Genomic DNA, 25319 nt, shown 5'->3' with positions numbered 1-25319 from the left:
CTTGTAAGAGTCACCAACCAATCACAGGGCACACACTATGGACAAAAAAAACCAATCACATTCACACTTAAGGACCATTTAGAGTCTTCAATTATGCATGTATTTGTTAAATCAGAACCTCAGAACCAACATTCATACTACCTGTCATTGTGTCTAATACAAAAACAAAACTTCAGGTGATGTGCTTTTCTGTTCATCTACAACCACTACGTTCTATTTTATCATTAAAATTTGAGTGCTCCTACTACGAAGTAAACAAAGGCACAAAACGATAGTTACAAATAAGCTTGCTCCATCTTTAAGGTGGTCATGATGGTGCTAGATGGACCACCACGGTGACCCTCAGTTGCACACAGTCACTTTGGGAACACTCAAGTTGAATTATTTATTGAGCATTTACGATGCAACAGATGATTAAAAAGATTACAGTCGGAGAAAGATAGCTGCAGGGGGAGCTCCAGTGGAATCATGCTCAGCTCCCCCGTGATGCGCAGCTCGTTTCCAAAAACTGAGCGAGCTCAAGTGCAGGAAATGGCACCAAGAGCACACGCTCAAGCATTCACGCACATTTTCACATAATGATCAGCACAATTCTCACCTATTAATGGTTTGGGTGTGGTATTCCCCATTATGTCCACAAATTCCGCGTACTGGCTGTGAAATTAATCCAGATTATTATTGCAGTGCTCGTCTGCACATCCATGTGTACAGTCTCTCCTCTCGCTCTTTTTCTCCCTCTCTCTCGCTCACTCTCCCTCCCTCTTGTCTCTCTTCCCAATGCTATTAAAAATCTGCGTGAATTTCGATCAAAACCGCCACTGTGTGTGTGTCTTTAGCGTGTGCCTTTGCTTGGAAGAGAAGCAGGCGGACACCTCCGAGAGGCGCGCGAATGCCCCCCTCCTTTCTTTAGGAGCGGCTCCCTTCCACTGTCCGCACCACTTTAAAGACACAGCAAGCAGCAATAGTCACAAAATATAGAAACTTTTTACACCGAGTACCACCTCAAGAATATTTAGTTCTCTAAATTACCATCATAATAGCCAGTTGTCAAATACAGTGGCATATTAGGCCCAAGTGTTCATAAAAAATAAGGCAGATTTTATTCCTCATATGTAGATTAAATATTGTAGTAAGATACTGTAGCTGTATAGTTTGAACAGAAATGATGCACGTAAATATTGGGGGGGGGGACTGTATAATCACTCAAATATAATGCATTATGGGTAAAATTCTGATCTTACAAGGGGTAAAAACTACCCATACAATTGTTAAAAAGTTTTACTTAAAGACCCAACTGGACAATACCGTCTGTCTAGATATGGGTTTGAATCCCGATCGCCATGGCCAAAGTCAGTCGGGTTACCCACTGAAAAATTCCAGCACCACTAGAATGCTACATTAAATGTCCAAATTGGCAAACAGATTCAACTGGTGAATTTTCATCCTGAAAGACAGTATTTTATTTTATTTTTTACTACTAATCACAGTTCTTCCACTAGTGGTCCGTATAGTAAATTCAGCGTGGACGATAGTACATGGACCGTTAACTGTTACAATCTTGTCACCACCCTGCTTTGTTTTTTTTGTTGACGTCTCCATGGAGAATGTTGGTGGGCGGAGTCTTCTGCATCGCACCTGCTGGCTGTCATCATTAGCAGGGTAAGCACGGATGTTATTGTTCATTGCTTGTCACCATTCCCCCGGCTTTGTGTTGCTTTTGCTTGTTCTGACAGTCATTACTTTTTTGGCATACTATTTGCACTAAAGGACTGCTGTGATTTTTGTTCTTTGCTCTGTGGAGGGTTTTGATTAGTTAGTACCCATTGTCTTCTTCTGTCCACCTTTTTTCTCCCCTCAGCCCCAAATGTATGTTTAGTGCTGGGTTGTGTTTGTTTGTCCACCCGCACTCCCCCCATTGTCTTTGCTTTTGTAATCCTTTCAATGGCAAAATACTCATCAGCATGGTCAACACTGCAAGCGGGAATAAGTATGACTTTGCCAGCTCACTTTGTCTCGACTGCTCATGATGAGTATGTCAAATACAATATGCGGGAACAAGGAAGGTGGTGACCATCACTTTAGTCCCTAACTGTACTGCATCAATGACCTTACACTTGAAAGAGAAACTGCAAAAGTTAGCCAGTTCCTTATTTCCTACTCGTTTTAACGCGAAACTAACCAGTGCATCAACTGATCAACAGACAGCGTTCTCTAAACTTAAACAACCATTTGTACAAATGTGGATGTTTTTAATAAATGCCGTGCTTGCAGTCGAGTAGGAAAAACCCCGTGGTCACTATAAGAGGAAGCATGCTATGTAAAGGAGAAGCTATGACCAACATCCACTGTTTATCTTGTTCAGGGTCACAGTGGCAGCAGGTTGTATCACGAGTCAATCCCAGCCAGGCCAATACAGAATGGAGCATTGTACTATAAGTGAGCCCAGGGCAGATATATTGTATGCTATGTGAATCACTAGAGACAAACAATTATCCAAATAAGCCATAATGTTTGCAAACATTCTGATAACCAGTGAGTGCTATTTTAGGTCAAAATTGCAGATGACTCTATCCAAGCGCCCAAAAGCCAGGGATTCCTTTCAAATGGGCTGCTTAAATGTTATGTAGATCCCACAGCAGTGATCACATTCATATGGCGCACCAAATCAAAGACGGCACACGTTTGATAAAGGTCTGGGCCATCATGTGAGGAAATCCCCTTTTTCCCTCTCCCCCTCCCGTGGCCTTGACTGCTGGACTTCTCTCAAGCTGTTTCCTGTCTTCTGAACGACACGGCTCTCAGAGCAGTCATGGCCTGCAGGGCTTGAAGGACTGACTCAGACTATGAGCGAAGGAAGGATCTGGACAGTTCATTTCCCATACAACATGGTTTATAGTCCCTTCAGTGAAAATTTGCAAATCTTGTGATCTTAATGGGCAAAGAGATGTTTTCCATTGCGCATGTGCAATATATTTAGATTAGTACAATGAGGATAAAGCCCCTCGGGGTTTCAGCTGATGCCAACATGCTCGCAGAGGTCTTATTCTTCTTGAGGGCAAACAGCCTGTGAGAGATGCCATTTGGGTGAAGGCAGTTTGGATCTAAATATATCTGCGAAACAAAAGCATTTGTTTCGACTTCGTCGGCTCTGTTTGTTTTAGCAGGATATGGTGGCTCCTTATATGAACCTTTGCTGAATGGTGTTTGGGTCGAAGCGAAGCAGAACTGGACTCTCCCAGTCTCCCCACGCCCTTGTCATGGCAACGGATTGAAAGGCCGCTATGGCAAAGGGGATCAACACAGGAAGTGAATATGGAGCCTGCAATGAGCTGTGCAATCAAGCTTTGCCTGTAAACACAGCAGAGTCGCAGAAACAAGTGCTGATCCTCATGATGCTTCACTGCCTGAGCACATACACACTTGTCTTGATGAGAATGGAATGATTGCCGTGTTGATTTTACTCCACACGCATGGATTAAATGCTCGTTATGGAAACTGCTGAATGCCAAAAAAGGTTGACATTCTTTGAAAATGTGTCAATGTTATTGGCAAGAAAGCGTGAGTGTGATAACTTGTGTTTTCATAAGCAGTCCTGTGCCAGACAATCAGCATAACAGGCCTGCACTCAAATTCCCACTCACAAAGCACAAATAAATTAGTCTGCATTGTAAAGCCAAAGCTACCAAGTTCATTTCTCACACTGAAGACATTGCCTGAAAGTGACCACGAGAATGATGGCATTCTAATTTCTGGTTGTATAAATTTTTCAAAAATGTTTTTAATCGACATGAGCTGTCTAATTGCCTTCATGCCATCGGTCACAGTTAGATGCCTTTTCATATCATTTACCTTTCATATCCTTCATCGACTGAAGGTCAACAGAGGGGGGCTGCTGCCCCATTGGCCACATCCTTTTCAACGAATATCGCCCCTGCATCTTCATACCACACAAGATTTTGCACACAACTATGTTTTAGCTTTTTATTTAGCTTTTTATTACAGAAGGATACCAGAGAGTGTTTTTTTTTTGCAAACGTGATTATTTTCAAGATTTTCTAGACGGTACCTCGATGTAACCTAACGATGTAAGGATTTAAGTTTCCCAAGCCTTTGTGAGAGGAAAAGCAACAAAAGACACATCAAGATTAACTATAAATCCTAATTAAAGCACAGTATATTAATTATAGCCACTTGCTGTTAACAGTTGTGGTGTGGTGTGGTTACTACATTTACACTCTCCGTTGACTGCAGTGTGGTCAGTATGTGAACCTCGTTTTACTCTAACCAGATGCCTCCGGTCGCTGTTAGCACAGATATGCCACTCTGATAGCTTTGACAACATGACAGAAGACAAGTTGCCCCTGGGAGGTCACAGAACAGCAAAAGGCACATCCTTGCTGATTTAAAGGCATAGAAAGATGTTAATATAATTCACAATGAGACACTGGGTCAGCGTTTCACTCACGGAACTTTGCACTTGAAAGTTCAAAGAATATGTCACAATATGCTGTTTTTATTAATTTTGAATTTTTTTTTTAAATGCTTCATTTTAGTCTAGTATTAATTAGTTTGCGTATTAGTTGTTTTATGCATTATGTATTTCTGGAGTGCAAAAAATATATATTATATAGTATTATATTAAATAAAGTATTATAATAATAAAGTAGCCTAAGCTACAATTTCAATATAATTATTTGACCTTCTTTCTTTTCTGCAGCCATACATGAATACAGAAATAAATACATTTGAATGAGCCCCAACAGTGCATGTGTGAAATTAAATGATAGATGAAAATGGAGATTTTTGCCATGATTATCCTTTTTTTTTATAAACATTAAAAATAGTTTCAGTTCATTATGGTATCTTTTTATACACTATCTTTGTTTTATAAATACGTTTCTTTTCTTCTTTTAGGTCATTTCGTTATTTTATGGATTTTTTGGATGGATTTTTTAAAAGTACAGTGCAGTGGATAAATTCTCAATGTAGACTCTGTAATTAACCTAACCTACATGTTTTTGAAAATTCTTACCGAGTCAAAGTTTGAACTCCTGATCAGAAAATTGCATTTGAAAGCTTTTGAATGTAGTGATTCTCAATATTCGGAAAAACCTTCTCTCGAAACCCAAGTGTTGCTATAATGGACAAAGTCAGTCATGTGAACCCAACCAAGCACACATGCACCAAAACAACAGCTATGTTTAATCTGAGATTTTATATCTTTTCTTCTGCAGTGCATTCACATCTGGACTGTTTGCCTTTAACTGGGGCAATATTGCGGTTAGAGGTATTGCCATGTGCTCAGTGCCCGGGCAAATTGTTCCAGTTTTCACAAAACCTCGAATCACGAGACTCAACACATTGTGGCAGATGAAAGGTTTGGTTTCACGGGTGCAATTTTAAACTGAGATTCCATTTACGCTTCATTTCATTTAAATTTATGTCAAGAAAAAAAAACGAATGACTTAAAATCTTTAATGTTTAAAATTTAAATGTTTCTTATCAGGAAGGATAAGCAAGCATGTCATTACAAATAATTTGGTGGATGAACACAACCTCTTCACTGTCTTGATTATGGTTAGGCCACGGTGATTTAGCATGTTTTGATGGGAACAATGATCACTTTAATATAAGCAGGCGGCAGTTATTTTGTTGTATGTATTTGTTTTTCAGAAGTCGTAAAAATATTTTATGTTGGCCTCTGAAGTCGTACTGAGCTCTATTTATTTATTTATTTATTCATTTATGGATTCATTCATTCATTCATTCATCTTTTCTTGTTATGGCTGTTTACAAATACTGAGATACTTGTACATTTTGACAAAGCTGTCAAGGTTTCATCATGGAATGGATTATTTCCTACTAGCATAATTAGTAAGAGTTTGACCACACTTTCAGATAGAATTCTGTTTGAGGTTAATCTTCTTTCAACAACATGTTCCTGAATCCTTATATTTTCCCCATTGTGTCATTTTTGTCATTATGCCTCTTGACAAAGACAGAATGTTGTGGAATAAGAGAAATGGGTGACATGTGATCCCTACTCCCTGTTGGAAGTAAACCTGGAAATTTTAGCCCCATTCTTATGGAAGCCTTAATGAACACATTCATTTACTGGGGCATTGGGAACTTCTGGAGTTTCCACTAGATGTGTCACACAGTATGTGCTTACGTAACATGACAGCTCCAGACAGTCACTGGCCCCCGCTACTGAAATACAATGTGAGCAGTCAAGCGTTGAAAAAGACAACAGGAACAATCCTTCATTAGTCGCGCAGGAAATTCAACAAGGTTCCATGCGAACTTCTTTAAGCCTCTTGCTCATTGTTAGAATTGCATTTTGCTTTTTGAGTGGTGTTCTGGTTCTCGAGTACGGAGAAGCAGCAAGGCTTTTCTTCAGTGTTGTTTTAGGCCTCTGTGTCAGTGGGAGATGTGCTAAAAATGGCCCATCAATGCAATGCAATTTAAACCAGATGCAAGCATGGACAGTGTTCTTCCTCCATCTGTTCTATTGTGTCAGTGTTCTGTGCGCTGAGAAGCGGATGCACAACTGATGGAGAAGCAGGAAATACTCTCAGCCTAAAACAACACAGTTCGACTTCTTCTGGCCTTGTGCAAAACGGATGCAGATGCATGTGCAATATTCAAGTTCATTCATATAAATTCATGACCTACCACATTTTTAGCCACGTATACTGAAAGCTGTAGATAATTATAAGCAATAGAATATCAGAAATTCCTGACTTTGTATTGATCATCTAAAAACAAAACATAAAATTAACCTAACTGCCAACTGTTAAGCCAACTGTTTATTATTATTATTATCATTATTATTATTATCATTATTACTAGTAGTAGGTAGTAGTATCAATAATAATAATATTTTTTATATATATTAATACATTAATAATATTTATTCCCCAAAAGATAAAATAAGATATTCCTTAATATGCCATCCATCCATCCATCTTCTTCCGCTTATCCGGGGTCGGGTCGCGGGGGCAGCAGCTTTAGGAGGGACTCCCAGACTTCCCTCTCCCCAGCCACTTCATCCAGCTCATCCCGGGGGATCCCAAGGCGTTCCCAGGCCAGCTGAGAGACATAGTCTCTCCAGCGCGTCCTGGGTCGTCCCCGGGGTCTCCTACCGGTGGGACATGCCCGGAACACCTCCCCAGGGAGGCGTCCAGGAGGCATCCTGATAAGATGCCCGAGCTTACTTACTGCCGGAAATGCGGACCAGACTCTGGCATCGGCGATACAGGGACCGAACCGCCCTTATCAGTTGGCTCGGCACCCCGTACTCCCGAAGCACCCTCCACAGAACCTCTTGAGGGAGACGGTCGAACGCCTTCTCCAAGTCCACAAAACACATGTGGACTGGTTGGGCGAACTCCCATGCACCCTCGAGGATCCTGCCGAGGGTGTAGAGCTGGTCCACTGTTCCACGGCCAGGACGAAAGCCACACTGCTCCTCCTGAATCCGAGGTTCGACCTCCCGACGGACCCTCCTCTCCAGCACCCCTGAATAGACCTTACCAGGGAGGCTGAGGAGTGTGATTCCCCTGTAATTGGAACACACCCTCCGGTCCCCCTTCTTAAAGAGGGGAACCACCACCCCAGTCTGCCAATCCAGAGGCACTGTCCCCGATGTCCACGCAACGTTGTAGAGGCGTGTCAGCCATGACAGCCCCACAACATCCAGAGCCTTTAAGAACTCCGGGCGGATCTCATCCACCCCCGGGGCCTTGCCACCGAGGAGTTTTTTGACTACCTCAGTGACTTCGACCCCAGAGATTGGGGAATCCGCCTCAGAGTCTCCAGGCCCTGCTTCCTCAATGGAAGGCGTGTAGGTGGAATTGAGGAGGTCTTCGAAGTATTCTCCCCACCGACTCACGACGTCCCGAGTCGAGGTCAGCAGCACGCCATCCCCACTGTAAACAGTGTTGACGTTGCACTGCTTCCCCCTCCTGAGACGCCGGATGGTGGACCAGAATTTCCTCGAAGCCGTCCGAAAGTCATTCTCCATGGCCTCACCGAACTCCTCCCACGCCCGGGTTTTTGCCTCAGCAACCGCCGAAGCCGCGTTCCGCTTGGCCATCCGGTACCTGTCAGCTGCCTCCGGAGTCCCGCAGGCCAAAACGGCCCGATAGGACTCCTTCTTCAGCTTGACGGCATCCCTTACCGCCGGTGTCCACCAGCGGGTTCGGGGATTGCCGCCACGACAGGCACCAACGACCTTACGGCCACAGCTCCGGTCGGCCGCCTCAACAATGGAGGCGCGGAACATGGTCCACTCAGACTCAATGTCCCCCGCCTCCCCCGGGACGTGGGAAAAGCTCTGCAGGAGGTGGGAGTTGAAGCTCTTCCTGACAGGAGATTCTGCCAGACGTTCCCAGCAGACCCTCACAGAGCGTTTGGGTCTGCCAGGTCGGACCGGCACCAGGTGGTGATCAGTTGACAGCTCCGCCCCTCTCTTCACCCGAGTGTCCAAAACATGCGGCCGCAAATCCGATGACACGACTACAAAGTCGATCATCGAACTGCGGCCTAGGGTGTCCTGGTGCCAAGTGCACACATGGACACCCTTATGTTTGAACATGGTGTTCATTATTGAAAATCCGTGTCGAGCACAGAAGTCCAACAATAGAACACCGCTCGGGTTCAGATCAGGGGGGCCGTTCCTCCCAATCACGCCCTTCCAGGTCTCACTGTCATTGCCCACGTGAGCATTGAAGTCACCCAGTAGAACGATAGAGTCCCCAGAAGGAGCGCTCTCCAGCACTTCCTCCAGGGACCCCAAGAAGGGTGGGTACTCTGAGCTGCTGTTTGGTGCATAGACACAAACAACAGTCAGGACCCGTCCTCCCACCCGAAGGCGGAGGGAGGCTACCCTCTCGTTCACCGGGGTGAACCCCAATGTGCAGGCGCCCAGCCGGGGGGCAATAAGTATACCCACACCTGCTCGACGCCTCTCACCGTGGGCAACTCCAGAGTGGAAGAAAGTCCAGCCCCTCTCGAGAGGGCTTGTACCGGAACCCAAACTGTGTGTGGAGGCTAGTCCGACTATATCTAGTCGGAATCTTTCTGCCTCGCACACCAGCTCGGGCTCCTTTCCAGCCAGAGAGGTGACATTCCATGTCCCAAGAGCCAGCTTCTGCAGCCGGGGATCAGACCGCCAAGGTCCCTGCCTTTGGCTGCCGCCCAGCTCACATTGCACCCGACCCCTTCGGCTCCTCCCACAGGTGGTGAGCCCATGGGAAGGGGGACCCACGTTTCCATTTCGGGCTATGCCCGGCCGGGCCCCATGGGCGAAGGCCCGGCCACCAGACGCTCGCCTTCGAGCCCCGCCTCCAGGCCTGGCTCCAGAGGGAGGCCCCGGTGACCCGCGTCCGGGCGAGGGAAAACAAAGTCCATTTATGTTTTTCATCATAAGGGGCTTGGGTGAGCCGTGCTTTGTCTGACCCCTCACCTAGGACCCGTTTGCCATGGGTGACCCTACCAGGGGCATGAAGCCCCCGACAACATGGCTCCTAGGATCATAGGGGCACGCAAACCCCTCCACCACGATAAGGTGACGACTCGCGGAGGGGCCTTAATATGTTCCACAGGAATTCAAACAAACGATTTGAAAATTAAAAAATACAATATTTATAAATTTCATTTACGGTTAAAATAAATAAAAATATATATATATAATTTACTATAATAAGTAAATATGAACTTAAAAAAAAACACAAATTGACAAATGTTTTCAAACGAAAAACAGTTTTAAAATACTTAGTGTTGATAAAAATATAATAAAATAAAATGTCTTGCAAATCCCCTCAATTTTCATTTTGTACTTAGTAAATCAAGGGAACATTTGGCAATGAGAATTCCCAACTGGTCAGCCTTTTTTTTCTTCATCTCCAAAGTGCTTCCACAGTCACATGCTTAATGCAGCGGAAATTACATGAATTTGCTGTTTTCAGTAATTGCAGCTGAGTGGTGTCCAGTCTCTTGGTAAAAGAGAAAAAATCTAGTGCATGTCAAGTTCTTATTGTATTTTTTTGTTTCTTTTTAACATGACTGCACATAACTGGCATGCCTAACACACAAGCCAGGAATAGTAACTCTTCTGGTGAAACATTAACATTTACAAGGTTATGCTTTGCATTATTAATCACCATTTCAAAACAGATTATTCTGCCTTAATGAGAAGTGGGTTGGATGCTGGCTTTATGTCAATGTGTACCCAAAACATAATGCATGTTTTGTGACCCTAACATTAAACAGATGGATGTGTGTTGTTCACCTGCTGCATTTTGAGTTTAGAACAGTTATAAAATACATACAGTACAGCCATATACTATGCTGGGAACAGGATGAATACTTGACGTTTAGAAACTTCCAATTAGGTCTGTTAACATTATTAGAATTTATGACACAAAAGAAAACCACTCGCCAGAATTTTGCCCTCCGGCTCCTAAATGTTAAACTCCAAATGGCTGCACTTGGAGTTTCAGGAGGAGAAACCAATCCAAAATCTCATTAAGGAAACTTGAGCAGTTTGGGAAAATTGCTAAAAAGAGCCATTCAAAACCTTTCAACTTCCAGTTGAATCCTTGGCTATCAAAAACTCCAGGAGCTTTCTTTCATCCTTCAAAATGTTCCTGTGGCCCATTGTTCTTCTGCATTCCCACAACAGCCTCTACAACATTGATGTAAATCAGGGGTGTAGTTCCTGGGGTGAAAATGGGCTATATCACTTTGTTTCGACACCTCCATGTGTTCAATTTTGAGCACTTTAAATGTCTTGATGGCTGTAATGTACGACGGGAAGGACTAGTAGAAGCCACCAGTTACATATATTTTTGTTTAAGAAACCATTTTTTTTCTGTTAAACACACATACTGATCTGACATCCTCTAAGATACTCAAATGTGTCCAAAGTCCGGCATGTGTGCCATTTGCGGTCCACCATCCATTTTCTAGTGGCCCGCAGAATATAATGAAAGTAACATTTGACGCGGCCTCCAATGAGAGTACAATAGAGAAAGTGCTATGTTAAATGCATAAATGTTGCTAATTTGACAGCATTCTTGATAGATACAGATTACATGTCTATTCAATTATTGTTATTTATCCTACATCCTACATTTATCCTACCAACATCAATAAACAGACCTGTGACTCATTAAAAAAATATTTGTTGCCCTTCTATTTGAGTGCCCCTCACACACAGGACAATACAACCAGCAGTATTTGTTGACACATTGTAACAAAGTGACTGGATTGGCGCCTAACATGATCCTGACCTTGACCAAAGGGAACTTAGCGACCCAATGAGCGCTCGGAGTCGTGACCTGAAATATGACTGCTATTCTCAACCTTGTCTGGTCACTCGGGAGAAGCCAAGAAAGACACGCAGGCCTGCTTGTGATAATCCCTGGTTCAAAGGAAGATTGCAATGTGTCCCCCTAAATGAGAGACGTTCATGAGCAGCCAGCAGCTGTCATGTTCTATATTGAACGTGGAGCATCCGCTCATTGAATGGCCAAGCGTACAGTACGGCAGGTATCCTTAGATCCCATGTTACGTAAGAGCAGATGTCCTTCCTGTGGTCGGCATGGACGTGCCGTAAGTTTAATGAAAGTTTTCCTGTCGAATGGTGAACATTCTGTTTACGACCACTTGGACAAATAGACGCCGACCTTAGAATGTAGAAGCAGCAGGTGATCTATGCAAATGTGCATTTGAACACGATTGTTGTGTATCTGTATGTATTGCTACTAAATATATGGGCAATAAACTCATTAAATGATGCACCAGCAATCATGTGCCACCATTTAAAATTACATGTCTTTTTAACATACTGGGAAAAAAAAGTTTACTCACATAATTTACCATGATTGCAAATCACCGTAAAAGTGAATTTATTGCTTATGTTAAAAAGTAGAAACAATCTCATATTAAATCACAATTATTTCACGGCGGTACGGAGGAGGGGTCGCAATTATATTCGTCCACAAAATTGTTCAGCCCTAATCTGAATGGCATAGCAATAAAGTCACAAAACACAACTGCAGTGTTTGTTTTTGTATGAAGGATATGCTATCAACCTTTTGGAGGATGGAAATCTGCCTGTCAAAGCTCATCATGTCAACTGTCAACCCAATGGTTAGCATAAGATTCAGTCATGTAAATTAATTTGCCTTAAAAGGAGACACCACATTGGAAGAGTTAAATAACACATATTTGATGAAACTTATTGACACTTCTCCTATGGTGATTTCACCTGTAGTCGTTTCTGGTATGTCGTGAGTGTTTTTGTCCATATAAAAAATGTCACTGATGCTAATAGCTCAGAGTCTGCCACCTCACTGCTGATTAGAATGCATGCCTGGCGCTCGATAGTAGGTCCTGTTAGTTGACGTCTCCAGGGAAACCGTTCCCATGGAGCTGCTTGAAGCTGATGTGCCGGAGGGATGGATGGATAGATGGATGCCCTTCACGGAGGAGCACTCTTGGCTCAACAATCTCAGTCTTCTGACTCATAATATTATCATTGATGGCGTTATTGTGTTCGAAGAGGGATGCTTCACCACATGAAGACAAACCCACTTGGGTGCGTTCTTTTTTTTTAAGAAAAATATGCATGATTGTCTCCCATGGAGAAGTAGCTCTCATGACTTGAGACAACATGCAGCCCTGCAGCAGCAGCAGCACATGAGCCTAAAAGCAATGAAGACTAAGCAGCAAAGGCCTGCTTTGTTTTTCCATGTGAGACAGCCTGACCCACTTTGATGTTGAACAACATGAACACGAGTGCCGATGTCTTCAAAGAGGGCAGTAAGAGGGCAAAACGTGATGTTTAAAAAAAAAAAAATTCTATCAAAATAGTCAATTTTGCCAAGATGCTATCTGGCAAAACGTGTCAGCTGAATCATGACTTCCAATCCCCTTTTGTTTTTTTCCCCCCACTCCGCAGGGGATGATACGCACCAAAGAGTCTAATACACACACAGTGTAGGTAACATGTAGGATTGTATTGTCACTAATATGACAAATACAGACTTTTTCTGTTTTGGATTGTAACATTTCCTTTTAGATTATATTGCAATTCTTTGTTGTTTTCTTTTATCTCGATGACTGCTGGGTCAAAAGTAGCCCAATTTGGGTAAAATAGCTAACCTAGTGCTAGGTACAAAATACTGGATTATTTATACCCACCACATTGGGAGCCAGCATAAATTGAATCTTCAACCCAATCCACTGGGTCAAAATAATAATTGCGCCAACCTTGGATAAAAGTAAGCCAATTTGCTAGCAATCCGCAGGTACAAGCAAGCATTTTTGGTGTGAAGATACTTGCCACCACTTTATTCGATTTTTGTTTGTGTTTTGAATGTAAGTAATAAGCAATCTTACATATGATCATTGTCCAAAGCGCTTGCCCAACGCTGTCAAGATTCTGAACATTTTACCATGAAACATAGACGGGAGGAGGTTTCACTATCCGTGCAGTTGTGTTGCTTGCTATCAGCTTGGCTATCTGAAGGCTCACTTGCAGCATATCAGCACTAAATACCAGACATCAAAAGAAGGGAGTGAACCAATGTAAACTGAACTGGAGATTGGGACATTTACCGTAATTTCCGGACTATAAATCGCGTTTTTTTTTCATAGTTTGGGTGGGGGGGCGACTTATACTCAGGAGCAACTTATATACGTTTTTTTTCCACAAATTTTTATTTGATCATTAAGACATCACTTAAAAGTATAGTTGACCACTTCCCATGTTATTTTTAGTATAGTTGATCACTCAACATGCTTTTATATCTTTATCTTGAACATATTCAAAACATAAAAAATAGAGAAAACATCAAATAAAGCAATTAACACTTTAAAGCACCATATCCAAGTCCACTGTCTCTTATATTTATTATTATTATTTATTATTATTTGTCTATTTATTCAACACTCTTATTTATTCATTGTTTATGCCTTCTTGGGTTTTTTTGTGTTGCTTGTATGCATATGTGTACTATCTCACCGAGGGACAGTGGGAACGTAATTTCAATCTCTTTGCGTGTCTTGGTATATGAAAAAAAAAATCGACAATAAAGCAGACTTTGTCTTTGATAAAACAACCAAATAAACAAAACAAAAAACCACATGAAAAAATATACCGTATTTGCCGGTGTACAGGTCGACTCGGTGTATAAGTCGACCCCCTAAAATTCGACGGAAATTTACGATTTTATGATATATCCTTTGTATAAGTCGAGCTCAATTGTTGCATTATATTAAACTTCAAAATTCAATATGCGAAATTTATTGACGAAATGTGTTCAAATTCCGGGAGGCCGTGCGCATGCGGCTGTTTATAAGCACCGCGGAGGAGATCGCGGCCGGCGAGCTCGCGCACGCCACCCGGCACCAACGGGAGGCCGGAAATAGCTCCAAGCCGAGCGGATCGGCACTTTATAAGCACCGCGGAGGAGATCGCGGCGCCTCATTGGACTTCCAGCGGCCGGCGAGCTCGCGCACCCGCCCGGCACATCCGGGAGGCCGTGCGCACGAGCCAAGTGGCCGAAAATAGCCCCCGCCGAGCGGATCGGCTGTTTATAAGCACCGCGGAGGTGGTCGCGGCGTCTCATTCGACTTCCAGCGGCCGGCGAGCTCGTGCACCCGCCCGGCACATCCGGGAGGCCGTGCGCACGAGCCAAGTGGCCGAAAATAGCCCCCGCCGAGCGGATCGGCTGTTTATAAGCACCGCGGAGGTGGTGGCGGCGCCTCATTCGACTTCCAGCGGCCGGCGAGCTCGCGCACCCGCCCGGCACATCCGGGAGGCCGTGCGCACGAGCCAAGTGGCCAAAAATAGCCCCCGCCGAGCGGATCGGCTGTTTATAAGCACCGCGGAGGTGGTGGCGGCGCCTCATTCGACTTCCAGCGGCCGGCGAGCTCGCGCACCCGCCCGGCACATCCGGGAGGCCGTGCGCACGAGCCAAGTGGCCGAAAATAGCCCCCGCCGAGCGGATCGGCTGTTTATAAGCACCGCGGAGGTGGTCGCGGCGTCTCATTCGACTTCCAGCGGCCGGCGAGCTCGCGCACCCGCCCGGCACATCCGGGAGGCCGTGCGCACGAGCCAAGTGGCCGAAAATAGCCCCCGCCGAGCGGATCGGCTGTTTATAAGCACCGCGGAGGTGGTGGCGGCGCCTCATTCGACTTCCAGCGGGCCGCGCACTCGCGCACGCCGCCCGGTTCAAATTTTCTAAGTGCAACGCACAATGAGATGCATGAGAAACGGCCTTGGTTACCATCACATTTGAAGCGATGAATACGAAGTTAAATTTTATGACTCGGTGTATAAGTCGAGGTCGATTTTTTTCGGTCGATTTTGGATCGAAAAAGGTCGACCAATACACCGGCAAATACGGTATATTTTCAGACGAAACTGGATGAGGGCGCTTTAAATTTCACCGTTGGTCGTGACTCATCAACTGGGTGGGCTTAAGAAAAATGGCACCAAAAAGAAACTCATATTTTGCAAGTTACAAACTTCAAGTTGTAAAATATGCAGCTGAAAACAGTAATCGAGCAGCAGAAAGAAAGTTTGGAGAACCGTGATGTACCAATGGATTACTATTTCAAGTGACGTCAGTGGCACCGCACGGCGCAACCCACGTAAGGACTACCGGCATCATTCGCAGTGATCATTTCTAAGTGACACGGAGGACAAAGAGTTTAAAGGAATTAAGGATTTGGAGTGACATAGAAGGTTTGAAAAACTATTATGGCTTTTACGCACGCCCGGTCCTACTCTACTGAGTCGGGGGCCGGCGCTCGGCCGAGTGGCTGTCCGCGAACGGTGCATGGGGCTCGGACATGGCCATTACGCACGCCCGGTCCTCTGCCATGGAGCTCTCGTGTATGGAAGTCAACGCCGCCACACCCTTGGAAGTTTGTTTTGTGGAATAAAGAGCCGTTTACCAAACCCACGTCTATCCTTGTACTTTGTTAACGCTACAATATAGTTATATACTAGATCTGTGGAATAAAGACGAGGCTGACGTCAGGGCGCACGCGTGGCGATGTTGACAAAGGACGAGGAATTTGATCGATGGATTTAATGGATTTAAAGTGCACGGATGGTTTGATAATATTATTGCTTATATTATAGTTATTTGAAATATAGTTTATCTATCGTTAAATGAGCCTGTGGAATATTTTGAAGTGCAAGCGCCCTCAGCCGCGCGCAGCCATTGGTGACAAAGAACGATCGATGGATTTAATGAATTGGAGTGACACCGATGGTTTTGTGAGCGTGTTATTTATGTAATAGTTTTTTTTAATAACTCTGAATGTTACATCAGGCCCGTTCTCAGCTCTTCGTTTGTGTTTATGTCACGTTAGCATACCTATCGTTTAGCCTGTTGTTGCTCGTTCATGTCTGTTCTTGGTGTTTGATTTTGTCGAATAAATTTCCCCCCAAAATGCGACTTATGCTCCAGAGCAATTTATATATGTTTTTTATGTTAACATGTTATTTATGTAATGGTTGTCCTAAATCACTCTATATGTTACGTCAGGCCCGTTCTCAGCTCCTCATTTGTGTTTGTCACGTTAGCATACCTATCGTTTAGCCTGTTGCTATCGTATCGAATGATTGATGGATTTAATGAATTGGAGTGACACCAATGGTTTTATAAACATGTTATTCATGTAATAGTTGTCCTTAATCACTCTATATGTTACATCAGGCCCGTTCTCAGCTCTTTGTTTGTGTTTGTCACGTTAGCATACCTATCGTTTAGCCTGTTATTGCTATCGTTTAGCCTGTTGTTGCTCGTTCATGACTGTTTTTGGTGTGGGATTTTGTCGAATAAATTGCCCCCCAAAATGCAACTTATACTCCGGAGCGACTTATATATGTTTTTTTTCACTTTTTGGGGCATTTTATGGCTGGTGCGATTTATACTCCGGAGCGACTTATAGTCTGGAAAATACTGTAGTTGAGACCTTACTCATAAGTTGAGACCTTGTCTCGTATAAGTTGTAGGCAATGTGATGTCACTTAAATGTGTAGGCAAAATAAGCATTCTGTTGCGTAACCCTTGAGTCAGGGGGTACAAATCAGTTTCAGAGATACTCTAATCAATGTTAGCTGATCTATTCTGCTGATTGCTTCCTTCCATCTGTAGCCCTTTTCCTGATCCCGCCTAACATCCAGAATCAAGCCGTTAGCCCTGGCTTTTATCGTACTCTTATGGTTTCTCTCCAAGTTGTTGCCACTTCCTTTTCATTCCTGAGACCTCTTCCCAACTCTCCCAGGTTCTCTGGTCATGACATTGTGACGTGTGACACGTGTGAGAAACTTCTGCAGGGGGGCCCCCCACTTTGGACAAGACACCGATATACTGAGAGTGCCGGGTGACGAGGCTATTTTAAGAGCTTGTAAATATGAGAACTTCCCGTCCTAATGTCTATCTATCGTCTCGGGGGGATATTAGATGCAGAAGGAGAGCAAAGCTCTTGCAGCTTTGGAGCTGCTTGTTTTTATGATTCAACCTTTCAGGCATCAACTTAAAATAGGAATTTGCACATAGCCAGACAGTGAAAATCATTCTCTCTCAAGCTGCCTTTGCGAGCAATTGTTCCTCTGTCTGCATTTTTCCAGACACTTCCACACATTGAGCCAGCTCAGTTTTTGAGCACCTGTTTGTAAATGTCGACTTAAACGAAAACTAACAATATAACAAAAACTAAAAATGGGGGGAAAATCTTTAACAAGATAAAAAAAAAAAAAAATGTTTTTTTTAAAAGAAAACTAACTGAAACTACATATTACCTTTACAAAACTAAGTATAATTATAGTTAAACCTATTTTGTTTTTGTCGATTAATATTGTACTTGAGCTTTTCTGGGTCCAATTTAAATGTAGCTCTTCACTCGTTTGAGAATTTTAGTTGACTTTACGGCACAATCGTGACTATTCAAAGTAATACAAAAAATTTAACTAAAAGGAAGCATTTTAAAGAAAATGAAAATGATATACATGTATAGATTTATATATGCAAATATATGGCTCAATTTCAATATGTATCTTGACACAATACAATTCAGTCTAACAAAAACATAATCGTCGGATTTACGTATATCACTGATCATGCTGACTCTCTGACTTCTACCGCATGGTTTCATCACATTTAAATATATACACACACAAGATCCACTAATATCTGTATTGCATTAGTCAAACACGAGCCGATCTAAGCAATATATGACAACGACACATGAAACAGTGATGATGATGAAGAACTGCGCTAGGAGGCTAAACATCGATTTGACACTATGTTCTCTCAAGACTCAAGTCAGCCATTCATCTTGGGTTTAGGAAACAGTGAGTTCTGATATACAGAATAAACAAGGCTATATTTTAGGGCAAATTCTTGGTAAAGGCCTGCTTGTTCTTCACAAATGTTCCATAAAGTCTGACATCACCTGTTGCTGGAGGCCGTATATGCAACCAATGAAGAAAAGAACAAATAGTACGTTTTTAAAATAATCTCACGGAATGATCTGTGTTCACTGTCAGGGAACAATGCGGGATATTCTAACTGCAATCATCTCCGGAACGCCGCACTGTGGCACAGCACAGCCTTGTGTTGCATGGAGGTACACATTCAAAGGTCATCCTGTCACGTGAGGCTCATTTGAAGTTGAGATGACCTCATTCTCATTACTATGTATAAAAAGAGCATCCAAGCACCCTAATGGAAATCCCACCGGACCATCAATTCAATACCACATTATTTATTTCAGAAAAACAATGCCTACTTTTTAAATATGTATATAAGGTAGAGGAATTGACATGATGATGGTCAGCAACTTGAATGGATTAATTCAGGGGTGTCCAGACTTACCTGCGAGGGCTGCACACTGAAATGTGGAAGACTTACTTCCACATTCTTAAACGTTAATACAAACAAAAGAATACATGAAGCAGTTCTATTTTTTATTACCGTATATGTTTGCTATAGTTATTTATGTACATAAACTGCCACATTACAGTCATAAAGCAAAGATAATTTTTCAGGATTTTAGAGTGGCGTTTGTCCCTGTATAACTTCAAAATAGATCTGCCCCTGTGCCAAACAGCAACCAAATCTCAGCTCCACATTCAGAAAACAAAACGCAATCTGTAGTAGATTGGCAGTCTTGAAAAAGATTCTTTACTTGAGGATCATAATGTGAACGATTCACAACCCAATCTTGACTAAAGAGCACAAAATGAATCAAACAATTTTTGCTTCTGAAACTGCGCATATTATATTTTTTCTTTATGTTGAAAAATATTCTTCGGATTTTACACACCTTTATTTTTAAGTAGCAAATGGTTACTTTTTCCAGGTAGAATTCTAGACCATTCAGAATAGTAAATATAGATACATATTCTATAATGAATGCAAGAGGAGCATTCACAGATTGTACATTGATTGTTGTTTTTTTTCCTCCATGTTTTGTTTGGCCGCCTTTCTGCCTCTCATTTTCTGTCTTGTTCCCATCGCCCTGCCCAACTGGGGTCTGGGAAAAGCATGACTTCATCTTTGTAAACATAACACTACAAGCGACCACAGCTGAGGGACAGGCATTTCCTGTCTGTCCTCAACTAATAATAACAATGTTTAATTGTGATACCACTGGTGCTCTTCACAACACGGCCAAGATTAGATCTAAATTGAATAAAAAGTGGAATAGTTCATTGTATTCAGAGGAGGCAAAAATTCCCAGCACGCCATTGAATACTGTTCCAGAATGTTTTTTTTTTTTTTATTTGATTGGCATCCTAATTTTCTGGGAAGCCAAAATATTTACATGTTTATGTAATGCTGTTGGGAAACTTTTATTTGAGAATGAATAAATTGTGATATTGAAAGAGGAGTAAAAAAGAAGAAAAGACACAAACAGAAGACATACTATGAAGTTTGCAAATGTGGACTGTGGTTATTATTCCAAAACTTTTGACGAATTTGATATAAAAACTTGAGACCAATGCAAATACTTTCAAAAGTTTGCCATTATTATTGTGAGCTGAAAATGATTGGTTCATTCTAAATGTGGCCACACCCCCAGCCCAGAGGGAATTTTTGCTCCATTGTTATCTCAGAAAAGCTAAAGCCGCATATAAAACAACAGTGTTGTGTGCAATAATTTATATCCTAACAATAATTACAGTCGAAAACATTTTACTGTTTTTATGTTATTATTATTATCATTATTATTATTATTAGTATTATTATTATTATTATTGTTGTTGTTGTTGTTGTTGTTGTTGTTGTTGTTGATGTTGTTGTTGTTGTTGTTGTTGTGCTTCATTCCTACACATTTACTATTAGGATATCAAGTAAAATCAAAGATCACATAAAAGCAGAAAGAAGTGACTTACCATCTTCTCTGCGCCTCTCTTTTTTTTGTCTGTTAGAAAATGACAACAGACTGAAAAGCTGAAAAAGTGAAGGCTGTTTCTTTCCCATCTTGTGTCTCATTCAGATTTCTTCCAGCAAACGTGAAGTTTCCTCTGGTTGTCTGCTTAAAAGATGTGTGGATGTTTTCCTAGTGTTCCACTCCAATATCAAATCCCGCCTGAAATTTGAAGGTATGTAAACATGAGCATGTGGTTTCTGTTATCTCAGTGTTCCGACCAATGAAATCCGACCTCGGAGGTTAACTCGGCACATGTATCTGTGTGGGTGTCACTTGGTGTGTGTGGACGGTTAAAAAACAAAATCATGCCATGACTAGCTTCTGTTGATATTGTTGTTGGATGTATTCCTGTAGTGTGTGCTTCACTGTTGCAGTGTTCAACTTGCATATTTAATCAGAAGTGAAATAACAAACTACATTTTTTTCCGAATCTGACAGATAAAGTAGTTAATAAAAGTATGTAACACTTTACATATACTGTCTATCAGTCTTATACTCCTATCTTGTGGGTATGAAGCCCTGCAGTGTGTTGGGCTTCTGGCAAATAAAGATGCAAACATCCTGTGTAAAATGTCAAATTAATTACAATGAAATGTGATCACACGTTGAGGTTTTGTTTTCCTTGTATGATATCAATAAGATAAATTGATTGTAAGGAAATTACTGGTAGCCACTACTTTATAAGGTTGGCCCAGGTGGCATTTCTCCGTTACTTATTAACATTCTGGAGCAAGGTCAGCAACAGTTTCAACATATTCCCACAGCTTTAACCAATTGGAGCTTTTGCTTCATCAAGGCCATTTTCATCCACTAATATTTGCTCAACTTGAATTCAAATGTAATAAAAGTCTGCAGTTCATTTGATTTGCCTTTGCAGGGCTCGCTAAGTAACAATGGTCAATTGCACTTGATAGAAAAAAGAACCTCCAACTAAAGCAGTGTGCATACATACTCCGGTTTCCTCCCACATCCCAAAAACATGCTTGGTAGGCCGATTGAGCACTCCAAATTGTCCCTAGGTGTGAGTGCGAGTGTGAATGGTTGTTTGTCTCTGTGTGCCCTGCGATTGGCTGGCAACCGGTTCAGGGTGTCCCCTGCCAACTGCCCGATGACGGCTGGGATAGGCTCCAGCACACCCGCGACCCCCGTGGGGACTAAGCGGTACAGAAAATGGATGGATGGATGGATGGATGGATGGATGGATGGATGGATGGATGGATGGATGGATGGATGGATGGATGGATGGATGGATGGATGGATGGATGGATGGATGGATGGATGGATGGATGGATGGATGGATGGATGGATGGATGGATGGATGGATGGATGGATGGATGGATGGATGGATGGATGGATGGATGGATGAAAACGCTTCTTGTTGTTTTTATTGCCATAAATGATATCTTTCAAAAAAGATTAGATAGATTGATAGATCGATAGACGTTTGGAAATTTGGTCTAATTGTCTGTAATTCTCCCAACTTATTCAACAAATGAGAGAACAGTATTGATAATAATAAAATATCTATTTATATATATGACATAATTTCAGTATTATCTGTCAATGCCTATTATCGTGATACTGTGGGAGCTTTGCATTGCTGCAATGCACCCCTTTTTCCAGAAGATAGCGCTCACAACCCAAAGAATGGTGAACGTGTGTGCCTGTGTGTTTTCCAATCATCAGGTTACCATCACAGATAACCACCAACTTGACTCACTATTCACAACATTAGTCACCTACTTACTTGTTTTAGAGGAAATGTAGACTGTACTTAACAGGAAAGTGGGAAGTTACAAGCAGTCACATTTCTCTCACGTGATGACTAAACTATCTAGAATTTAAAAAACTGACAAACACAAAACTGGGGAAGAACACATAATAAACTTGCAATTACTAGAAAGAATGAGCCGATATGAAGATTCAGAAGCCGTTTAACATAACCCGTCATATCATAGCAGATATCACACAAGATTTCAGATCAGGTTGAAATACTTAGTAAGGCTTCATATTTTCGTAATGCGGTCTGAATTGTGTATATCAACAGTGAGAATAGAGCCAAAGTCAGGCCAGCCATCTTTGGTGAAAAAAATTGAATGACCCAATTAGACCCTACTTTGGATTATTTTGTTTCAAAACAAGAGGAGAAATTGACCCTTATATTATATTAGGTCGGCCCTTTTTTTCTTTTTTTTTTTAACAAATTTTGATTATTCCTCCCCCAACCCCCCCCCTGTGCTTTACAGAGTGTACAGAAATACAGAACTTAAGAATATGAACAGAAGCAGAAGAAAATATCATCTGTATGATCCCAAGCACATGAGGTATAGTGCGGTAGTTATTAAGTCTTTTTTTAGTGCAGAAGACTTTCTTTTCAGTTCTGTGGGTCGCTTTGTCAAAGAATCCTTTTATCAGACTGACATAATTCACAGTTTTGAGTCAAGATGCCTTGGTGCTTTCACTCTAATGCAGTGGTTCTTAACCTGGGTTCGATTCAACCCTCGGGGTTCGGTGAGTCGGCTTCAGGGGTTCGGCAGAGCTGGTATGTCATTGCCCCGCCCCTGACACGCCCCGGCCCCTGCCCGCGGATGGCCGAACACACCGGTGGCACCCCCACCAAAGAGGGGTTCGGTGAATGCACATATGAACCTGATGGGGTTCGGTACCTCCAAAAAGGTTAAGAACCACTGCACTAATGTGTGAAGAGGAATTTATGCTTTTTAAAGTATGGTGCTACTCTGGAATGACTGAAAAGGTCATAGAGCCAGAAAGTGTTTCTATTTTGTCAAAACTGTCACCAATGATTTCTGGAAGTGGGTGAAAACTTCCCTTTTCTATCCGATTAGACCTCACTGTAGTTAAAGATAAAGGTATCATTGAATTCCTATGTTGATTGAATGTAAACATTTCAAATGTGCAGTCAAAACACAACTCCAAAATCTTTTGCAGTGATTTACATCTGCTCTCCTACGTATGTTTTTGGGTGTGACATCACAGCGCCCGGCGGGCAGGCAGCGGAGGCCGCCAGAAAATGCCAGACATTCCTCGAATGCTCCACACAGGATCTGACTGCTGCTTGTGAACACAACCCCTCGGCCTGCGGCCAGTGGAAAAATACAAGCTTATCCTCAGGGTCGCAGGGGCAAACAAGGTTCTTAGTGGGGTCTACGAGCAGTTGGCTGCCTGTGCTGGGTTCTGACTGATGTCACTGTTTTGCCATTTTGGTGCCCATTGTCAGACACAGCAGATCCGCCAAACTTCAATCACTTATATACAATGGTAGAGATGATGAATAGGACAACACTATGTGTCTATGTATATATGTAATGTCCCTTCTTACATTACACGCTTTGTTGTAAATAAATTAAAAAAAAGTCAATAACAACACGTAATGTTGTGACATTCTGCGGGGCTGCATGTCAACTTACAGATCTGGTTTTATCTCCTTGTCACGCAACAGCAGCTTGTTTGCTTTCGTTTTGCTTTAGAATATTGTGAAAAGAAAGCTTTTATCATCGTGGCAAAAGACATCAGAAAGCGTCACACACACGCGCGCAGCACGCTGCTGCAGGTCTTTTAAGGTTGAAGGGTCAAGGCTTCTCGTCTCCCTGAGGAGAAATTTGTCTTGGATCATGGGACAACTAGCAGTTATTGCTTGTATTCATGTACTATGCAGCTGCTTACGAGCAATCTTACAGCCAAATCACATGTTAACACTACCTACAGATGTAGCAGTAATGAAAAAATAGCATAGGCACTGAATCTTGTTGTTTTTCTCATTATAAAGTAGCATCTTGTATCTTGGGCCAGATTTTGATGGGTCGTGCTTGGGCGATTATAGAAAAAATAATAATTGCGATTCATTTGGTTGATATTGACATCACAATCAATAGGAGCAATTATTGGTTGGTTTCAAAACTTATTATTCATTCTACTAACAAATCTCAGCTTTCATTAGGACTTGCACAAACAACCAGAAAATAAATTGGTAACAATCAGAACAAAAATATATTTAAATATCAGCAATTAAAGAATACATTCATTTAAAAAAAAAAATCTCCTGTGTATGTCTTGGCCAATTAGGGGCACTGTGATGCATGCATGACGATATGCCTAAATAATATAAGAAAAATAGTGGAAGAAAAAAGTGGTAAACTTTATGAAAATATTTGTAGCTCTGTTGTTCACAAATTATGAAGATTATATGCCAGTGAATGTTGCGATATTACCTGTCTGTGTAATTCTCTTTGTTGTACGTTTAGTTTTATAGTTTTCTAAAATGGATGGATAGATGGACATGCAAAAAGAATAGCAATGACATGAGCATTTCAGCTGACGTTAAAACACAACATACAACAGACATACGAGACACTGTCATTTTGTGCGTGCGTGCGTGTGTGTGTGTGTGTGTGTGTGTGTGTGTGTGTGTGTGCGCGCGCGCGCGCGTGTGTGTGTGTGTGTGTGTGTGTGTGTGTGTGTGTGTGTGTGTGTGTGTGTGTGTGTGTGTGTGTGTGTGTGTGTGTGTGTGTGTGTGTGTGTGTGTGTGTATGGGCGGGTTACAACAATCAAGAGGCCTTCCTGTCCCAGTTGTAATCTTTTTATAGATTTACTGCAGATGAGTATTTGGCCATGATATCAATGTGTGGACTAAATCTTCTTGGTCAAGATATCCCATGTGGGATAGCTCACCTCAATGTATGAGAGATTTAAAATCCATGCAGTGAGGTCAGCAAATTGGAACTAATTATGACTCATGGCAATTCTTAAGTGGGCAAAGAAGCCTTATCTTTCTCGTCAGTGCACCAAGCTAAAAAGTTTCAATGATATGTCGAATTTTCCTCTCTATGGCC

General features: G+C 42.2%; 1 protein-coding gene and 1 long non-coding RNA gene across 4 annotated transcripts in view; one reads left to right on the top strand and one right to left on the bottom strand.

Annotated features, from left to right (window-relative positions):
• neurl1b (neuralized E3 ubiquitin protein ligase 1B) overlaps positions 1-20623 on the bottom strand; it is a 30562-nt gene extending 9939 nt beyond the window's left edge. Inside the window, exon 1 of one of the 2 annotated variants that reach the window (XM_088388244.1) lies at positions 20432-20623. In XM_088388244.1, coding sequence (XP_088244370.1) covers positions 20432-20531 — 100 coding nt within the window. In that variant the 5' untranslated portion in view covers positions 20532-20623. Of the gene's footprint in view, positions 1-598; positions 928-20431 lie in introns of those variants that run through there. The other variant, XM_088388252.1, reaches the window with a different exon arrangement.
• On the top strand, positions 1617-23796 carry LOC148404656 (uncharacterized). Of its 2 annotated transcripts, none has more exons than XR_015861112.1 (4): positions 1617-1659; positions 20536-20641; positions 22716-22793; positions 23467-23796. It is a non-coding gene; the product is annotated as an uncharacterized LOC148404656 (long non-coding RNA). The 2 variants fall into 2 exon arrangements; XR_015861113.1 differs by having other exon boundaries at positions 23419-23796.
• The last annotated feature ends 1523 nt before the right edge of the window (positions 23797-25319 follow it).

The sequence above is a fragment of the Syngnathus floridae genome, chromosome 1 (assembly GCF_059516105.1).
Source record: "Syngnathus floridae isolate MCC-2025c chromosome 1, RoL_Sflo_1.0, whole genome shotgun sequence".
NCBI classification, from domain to species: Eukaryota; Metazoa; Chordata; class Actinopteri; order Syngnathiformes; family Syngnathidae; genus Syngnathus; species Syngnathus floridae.
The sequence above is the reverse complement of the archived record's forward strand: the minus strand, read 5'-3'. Positions and strand labels throughout refer to the sequence as shown.